This window comes from Limulus polyphemus, unplaced genomic scaffold (assembly GCF_000517525.1).
Source record: "Limulus polyphemus unplaced genomic scaffold, Limulus_polyphemus-2.1.2 Scaffold180, whole genome shotgun sequence".
Classification (NCBI taxonomy): Eukaryota; Metazoa; Arthropoda; class Merostomata; order Xiphosura; family Limulidae; genus Limulus; species Limulus polyphemus.
Genome location: NW_013665790.1, coordinates 265,505 through 274,293, shown reverse-complemented (window position 1 = coordinate 274,293; position 8,789 = coordinate 265,505). Strand labels below are relative to the sequence as shown.

The 8,789-nt window shown below is 33.4% G+C and overlaps 1 protein-coding gene across 4 annotated transcripts in view; it reads left to right on the top strand.

Annotated features, from left to right (window-relative positions):
• LOC106478099 (lachesin-like) overlaps positions 1-8,789 on the top strand; it is a 93,589-nt gene that overhangs the window by 49,618 nt on the left and 35,182 nt on the right. For all 4 annotated transcript variants that reach the window (XR_002609821.1, XM_022381632.1, XM_022381631.1 and 1 more), the window contains exon 2: positions 3,474-3,580. Coding sequence is in view for 3 of the 4 variants with exons in the window: in XM_022381632.1 (XP_022237340.1) it covers positions 3,474-3,580 (107 nt within the window). In the remaining variant the exon portion in view is untranslated. The remainder of the gene's footprint in view (positions 1-3,473; positions 3,581-8,789) is intronic.

Sequence of the window (8,789 nt, the reverse complement as noted above, 5' to 3'; positions counted from 1 at the left end):
AACGAATAATGGGATTGACCATCACATTATAACGCTCCTACGGCTGAAAGGGCGAGCATGTTTGGTGTGACGGGGATTCGAACCCGCGACCCTCAGATTGCGAGTCGAGTGCCTTAACCACCTGGCCATGCCGGCCCCTAAGAGACGACAAAGTGGCTGAGCAAAAGCATCCAGAACTGACTTCTTTAAATTTTAGATAAAGCTTCATATATTTCTCAGCTGTATACACCTGATATCATAAATCCAAAAGAGAGCATGCATGTTTAACCGAAAGCATTTTCTATTACATGCATATTTCTCCTCGCAAAACCCCTTAATATCAAAAGACTGAATCCTGAGCTTTTTTTGTAGCGAATACTCTCAAATATTATTTAAGCATATACCCGGTCATCTTTCAGGGTTTTCTATTTTTTTTAAGTCTAATGCATTATATTTGAATCTATAGTGAACGTAATTCAGTAACGCCTCAAGACAGCCTTCATAACTCCTACAGATAACCCCTGTTAGTCTAAGCTGATTAAGAGATAAATTAGTTTGGTATGTTATGTAAAATTTACCCTGTTGTTTTATTTGCTCTTTTTTAGTCGATTCCACAATAACTCAAAATATGCTTTTGAACCTTTAAAAGGTAATTCAAATTATGTCTCAAAATATTTGCTTTAGAATCTCGAAAAAAAATTAGAAATTTGACCTAAACTGGCCTGATAATTTGGAAACTACAGTTTAAGTATTGAAAATCCACCAGGCGAAATTACAGAAAAACAACACAAAGGTTAGTTTAGCCTTTTTGTAACGTTTATGTTTATCGTAGCTCGTGCTCGAAGTTTTTCTTATTATGTCAAGTACTTGCACAACTGCGACTGATTTGAACTGAATATCATATATTTTATACTGAAACAAATAAGATACGTGATAGGTTAATTTAGTCTTAGCAGTTCAGTTCAATTATACTTCTGATTTACTGTCAGACAGGAATTATTAATGACACGTACACATGTTGCCTAGGTTCCCCACATAAATGTCCTCAATATGACATTAACCTATATAGAAATCAAATAAAATATGCTAACATTTATGACACGATAAAAAAACAACAACAACACCAGTCTATTAGCTTGTATTTATATAAACTAAGCTACTATGATGATCAATGCAATATCGGCAAATATTAAGTCTATAAATACATTCGTTATTTAACATTGCCTTTCTTCCAGTCAGTCACTTAAAAAACTTTCTGGGAGAGATGAATAAGGGAAAATAGGAACCAGATGAGGAATCTACAAACAAGCCTGTTAGAATAAAAGTTTTATAGCTGGCAGTCATACACTTAAAACTGAAATAATGTATTTATTTTATTAATTAAAGTCTAAACTGTCCTATATTCTCATCAAAGGTTAATAAAACAATGAAATAAAGAGTTTTGTGGTCATTGATATCAACATGGTCTCAAACAATGAAATGAAATTTTGTGGCCATCTTTGAGACCATGTTGATATCGATTTGCACAGAAGTGAAGTTTTATTTGTTTATTCATTGTGTTTCTATAATATCTACGTAACTACTAAATTCTGATTAAGAAGTTAGCGCACAGGATCATATCCAAAAGTTTTACTGGTTTTCAAACGAGACCCAAAACTCGAGCGCTTTCGAAGAGTTCACTTCAGGAGAATATAGGAAATATAGTAGTAATTAGTGGATATTGTAATATGGTATGACAAAAATAGAACTTTGAAAATTAGGCCTTTTGAAGTTTCAATATGTTATGGTAATTTAAAAACTTAAATGTTTTTAAAAATACAAGTCATGCAAAAACCAGACCTATTTTGCTAGGGGGCGTATTTTCACCTACCGAGTTTACGGGTTTCATTTGAATTATTTTCATTCAAATTAGCTATGCATTCAGACATGTGGTGCTGTATAATAAAAACTTTGCTTAGAAGTTCTATAGAAAGTTGAATGCCATTTTTTCAGATGTTTTATTTTTCCTGATTAACTATTTTGTGCTGGTAAGTTAGAACTTTAAGACTTTTGAGTGAAGAAAATTACATTACCTAAGTTGTAGGACGCATTACTCTTTTCTCATTATGTTAGGTTCAACTATACCGATTACTTCTGGATTTGTTTGTTTATATTAAGCACAAAGCTGCACAATGGAATATCTGTGCTCTGCCCACTACAGGTATCGAAACCCGGTTTCTAACGTTGTAAGTTCTCAGAAATATCGTTGTGCCACTGGGGGGGATTACTTCTGGAAAAATCAGTGCCCGAAAACGCAGGTAACTAGCATAACATGTGATATTACTAGTGGAATACAAGACGAATTCATTGATATATCTTACAACTCACATTTATGTGATATATATATTTATAGGTTTATTTTACTGTGGGGGGAAAATATTTTTATTTTTAATAGTGATAAAAAGACTTCAGTTATCAGATGCCCAGAACTTTCATCTCTTCAAACAGTTATGAATGATAAGGGCAAAATATAAGTTCCATAAAGATTATTCAGAAATAACAATTAACAGTCGTTCATTCTAGAGTTATTTAAACTAATGACATTAGTGATTTGACAAATATTTAACATATAATTTCAAGATTAGAATCATGAACTACTGAAGCACGTTTTACTTCTGAAAATTTATGAGTGAAAACAAAGGATAAGTAACAATTTGTCAACCACTCAATATCTGCCATAGCCAGTATCGCCGAAGCCTTTCGTTCAATACCAAGGCTCATCAGACCGCCTGGGATAAAACAGTCGCAGTGGTAATCGAAACGCTAATTATATCATCAGTTTTCTTGAACTAAAAAATGTTATGGTGTGAGCTGGATTAAGTAAGCGTATTGTAATTATTATCAATTTTATTTAAGCCACTAGAACAAAGGTAAATATTAATAACACACCAAATATTTATTATTATTATTTATTTGAATTAACTTCACAATCATTCAGAAGAACTGCCGAACCACCAAGCTAGTTCTCTTGTTCTCGGATCAGATCGTGTAACCATAGCAACAAGGGAGAAAACCATCTTTGTAATTCTAAGAACTTATGAGTGAAAAAAAGAAGAATATGTAATATATAATGTCAACCACACCATATCTGCCTTATTCTTATTTCACACATGATGGAATATGATGATGTGTACACGATAATGACTTTAATGATAATGCAGTCATTCAGAAAAAAATCATCTTTTGTTCTTCACTTTCTGATGCTTAGTTTAAGAAACCCATAAATATTTGTTGTAATTGGTTCTTATGAGAGAACGCTGTCAATAACACTTGTTGTTTTAAATGCTTAAAAATGCTATACTTGTATGCTCAATATGTCGGTACCATACCGTTTTATTATTTTTTAGGCATGTCTATCTATCTAGCCATCTATCTATCGTTTCAGTGTTTACACTTTTAGAACCTTTTAATTCATATGAATAACTAGAACCTAAACTTTCTTTCACTTTTTGCAGATGAAGAATCAGAGCCAGAGTTTTCTAAAGCAGTTCCAAACGTCACTGTATCTGTTGGTCGTGATGCGCAACTGCCGTGTGTCGTGGATAACTTGGGATCTTACGGGGTAAGCTTTTGTATCGAAATTAATACATCACTATATATTATGAATACAACTTAGGCCATAACGGTTGGGAAAGTAATTGCACTAACATTTTCGCTATTTGTGTAGCTAACAGATGACAAATAACTGTTAAATTAATTAACTTCTTAAAGAAGGCTGTCAAGTAATATTAGAGAGAACCCTTGTAATAAACAGGGTCTGAATTAGAAGAGCTCCTATAAAGTATGTAAAAAAAACTTTAACATGTTATTCATATTTATTGGGATAAAACGAGAACGCCCTTTTAGTTTATCATGCTATCTTAAAGGTGGTAAAATTGATGCAAAAATATCAAAAGCAACTTGGTAAAACTTAAATTTCATCCTATAATTTCATAAGCTTCTTCCTAAAGCTTAATATCTAAAGCACACATCTCTTCCCTGCAACTTTCCATAAGCCATCTAAAGTACGAACACGACTGTTTCAAATTCCTGTTTCAACAGCAAGATCGCACATTAATCCAAAGGCGAGTTGACGGTTTTGTCTTCGTATGAAAAAACATGAATGCCTGTTTCATTCTCCAGATGATTGAGGTATGCGACAGTTGTACAGGCTTGTTGTGGAAGTAACTTGTGTACACGTGTTGTTTTACCAGATGAGGATTCTTCTTGCTTATGTTGCATGCTGTTGTCTGATATACGCGGACAGCTTTTGCAAGTGACCTTTGTGTTCGGAGATTCCCACTTGTTGCCAAACGTCTGCATTTGCTTACCACGACTAGGACATGACTTTTTGTAAGTCTCTTTTTGGATGTTCCTGTTGCCACAAGTTATTCAATATTCCTTTGATTTCGATTGCCATTATGTACAAGGGATATTATCGCCTTGGAAATTTAAATCTCTAATCTGAAGAGATTTTTATTATTTGAGTGTGTGAATATTTTACGGCTGAAAGAGCTGTTACATACTCTTTCCAGAAGGGATCATTTTTCGGTGGCATCATACTATCTACAAACTCCAAAGAATGTCAAATGATACATTCTGTTCAACCACGATATCGTATCAGCAGAGGTTGCCACGTGCCATGCTGAATTGTGTATCCGAAATCGTTTTAATATAACATACTCAATCCTCTCTATTTCCTGCTATCTGAGTATTTCAAAGGGTTGTAAGAAATTATCCATGTAACAGCACTCCTAACGAAGGAAATATTTCGCATGCCACTTTACAAGGCATTTTGTCCAATATAAAATCCAATCATGACCATTTCACGAGATTTTGATAAAGATAAAACTTCATATATGATATATGATAAAGACTTGGATTAAATATAAAACTTCGTACATGGTTCTTTCAAATTTACTAGATATAATAAACGTCCATCACATAGATAACATTACTTGTATGTGACTATGATATCGATTTCTTTATTAAAAATTTGTGAAGCACCACATCGCTGCATGTATTGTAATTTGGTATAGGTAACTGCTATATCACAACGAAAGTAATCAGAATATGTCGTTACGTGCTGTCAATGACTGTTTTTTGCTAATGTGGCTGTAACAAAACTAGATATTACACTGTTTTAGTCAAATATTTTTTTTCAACATTACATTTAGGTTGCTTTACTTCTCTTACGCAAACAATATAGGGATCTTTTTAATGTTCTTAAAGTCAGTTCCTTTGAAATTTGAAAACATAATAAACGTAATACATCTGTTCATGTAGCAAATGATGAGAGTTTGTGTAGATTATTTTAAGTCAACAAAACCAGAAGTACTTGCATCCATATTGTAGATGTGTTCAACTTTATAAAATAAGAATTGAACTCTCTTCTCAATAAGATCTACTTTGTATCTGAAATGTGACTGAACTGAAAACAACAACAACTTTTTAAAGCAGACGACAATAAAGATAGAAGCCAGACGTGGCTTAGTAGTTAGCGTACTCAGACTATGAGGGGCTCCTGGTTTGTTGCCAGTTGCTACAAAAACGCGCTCCATACATTGTGGCTGTGGATGTGCTACAACAGTGAAAGTCAAATTCCATTAGTTGAACACATAAGAGTAACCTATATGTTGGTGATGGGTTCTGTTGACTAGTTGTTTTCCCTCTAGTCTATCAGTTCAAAATTAGGCACTAATTATGAAACAAATAAAATATTTAACTATAGAATAACACACGACAATGAGATATATGATTAACAGTTGTTTTAATACTTGAAACAAGTTTTGCTAAGTTACACTGTTCTATGGAAATTAAATTTGATAACACGCAAAGCCAACATATAAACTTAAACGTTTAAAGAAAGTTTTTTAAAATAAATATTTGTTATATTCACAAAATAGTAATTGACAAAATAAGACATCTATAAAACTACAATAGAGCAAATAAATAAAATGGGTGATAGTTTAACTAGTGGTTCGTATGCCTAACAGAAAAACTGCTCTAAACACTGGTTGAATAATACTACAACATATTCCGGATTCCTTCGCAAATATGCGGGTCACCGTATGTTTAAAATAATTGATTTTTTAAAGCTTAAATTATACTTTCAAATGTAGAATAACTTTTATTTTTTTATGCAAAGAAACCCCACAATATAAATCATTATTCATTTGTTATATTTTTACATTAATAATTAATATTGAACGTATAAACGGCACTGAAAAATTCAAAAAGGCAAATATTTAATCAGCCAGTCAATGAGCCAGCTATACGCGACCACCTTTTTGACTAATATTCTATATGTTTCCATATCCTGTACTTATTTCTCTGAAATCTAGAAAGATGAAGGAAGAAAGGTGATAAGAAAGGTGGATACGGAAGAAAATTCCTTGGAAATATATCGAGTGGAAGGTAAAAAAAGAAGATGAAAAGCTAGAGTGCTCTCAGGTGGCAAGGAGGAGAGGAACGCAAGGAAACCATTCATATTCTTCCTAGATCCAACACCGCTCCTCTGATGATTCTTTTGTACATCATTCTTCATAAATCTTTCTTTGTCATCCTCTATTTCCAGTTTATTCCTAAAATCTGTCTTGGGCATCTACCATCGAAACCATTCAATCTCTGTCCCTGCTGTTTTGTACATGTTCAACTCTTTTTTCCTCATACAGCACCATTGGTAGTAATTACTACACCATTATACACCATGAGCCTAGTCTTTACGCTCACATGTCTTCTCTTTCACTTTATCTTACTCTAGTTATTAAACGCTACTTCTGCTAATGTCAACCACAGTCTTATATCTTCCTTGCGAAGCATTTAATACGATCTGGAAAATTACACTTGAAAGCAATTCCAAAAACTAATGTGCTGTTATCATGAGTACGTCTCACGTGCCTGTTGTGATAACACATGGCTGTTTTAGTACTATTTAAACGTGTAATCAGCTCTGGAAAGATAGTACCCTCATTTTGTTTTGAGATTTGATTATTTTTGTTATGTGTTAATTGCATTAATTTTGGTTACTGTTTACGTCTAATTACGTGTCATTGTTAACTGCGGGTGGTGACTGAGGTTTTTAAACAGAGGAAAATGCAGTCAAAGCGATTCAGATGTTATAATCTGTACATACATAGAGAGAAGAGTCACTTCATTTTGGTTTATCCAGGCCCCCTAATTGGCAACACTGTAGGCGTTCTCACAGACGAGTTCTAGTATGTATACTAAATAACTTAGACAAGGTGATGCAATGCTAACTATACCGCAAGGTAACGCTAGCTGCACAATATGACAATTAGAAATCGTTATCTCATTTCACACAAATTCAATACCAACTTGAAGACAGTAATTGGACTGATAATTAGTGGCCGAACAGTCATGAATGTACGATATGAATTTGGGTTAAGTTTTTTAAGACCTGCTTTTACCCTGCAGTTGACCACACATCATTGCAAATGTCGTTTTGGCTTTTGTTGAGATTACTATAATTGACAGCAAAGCCAAAGGACGTCTCCACTCTTCACGTATGTGCTTACGTTTCATGACTCTACTATTAATCGATGGATTAGTGTCTGGAAAAATCAGAGGAGAAATAAGCGGTTAATACAAGATCGATGAATACAATTGTTTCACTGACGTTTCAGTTCTGGTAAAGTAAGGCATGATATGAAAGGACGTACAAATCTTATTGTACATCTTGTATGTGGATTTACTGTTCTACGATGTCAAATATACTGCTACATGTTGAGTACTCGGAGGTATGCCATGTAAACTCATACCCAGACTATATAAATGAAATTTGGAGAGGAGATATATTCGTCACAGAATTTATTTTGTTTTTTTTATCGAATGTGTCTCTTTCAGGCAAGTTGAATCAAGCAAACCACAACAGTGGCTACTGTGATACCCAAATTCCAGCGATATTTTGTCATTGAAAATGATTAGTTGGCTACATATAATGAAAAACTTGTACTTCTAAAATATATTATAATTTGAGCTCCATTGTTAATCTTATTAGAAAAAATATTTAGCCAGAATATATTTCCTATTTAATTCTTGGGGTACTATTATTTTATTTATTAAAGTTACTAAGCATAATTTTTAAGGCACATTGTGATACTATATTAAGAGTAAAATCCATAAAAACCGACGGTTATTTCTGGGACAACAAAAAGTAAAACGTCTGCTTTTGTGTATTCTACTCTTGAATATTAATAAGCATACTTTTTAGTAAATATTAATTGTTATTAATAGACAGTTTTGTCACATGCCAACTTAATATTAATCAAATTAACAATCAAAATGTGTCTAAAAACTTAAAACATGGATATTGAAAACATAGAGATCTTCTAGTAAATGAAAGGTTTGGTGAAATCACCGCTTTTGGTTGTGATGAAGTATCTAAACATTTACGATTCTAGCAAAAGAATAAGGAGAGTTAGAGCTGACACCATCTGTCAAAGAAAACATATTCTGTACTTAATACTAAACTGATGCCTTCCAAGATAGCTAAAACCGGAAGATAGATTCTGTCCTTACTACTAAAGCGATTCTTTCAAAGATAGCTGAAACCGGAAAATAAGGGTCTGTCCTTACTACCAGAGTAATGCCTTCAAAGATAGCTGAAACCGGAAGATAGATTCTGTCCTTACTACTAGAGTGATGCCTTCAAAGATAGCTGAAACCGGAAATAGGTCTGTCCTTACTACTAGAGTGATGCCTTCAAAGATAGCTAGAAACCGGAAATAGGGTCTGTCCTTACTACCAGAGTAATGCCTTCAAAGATAGCT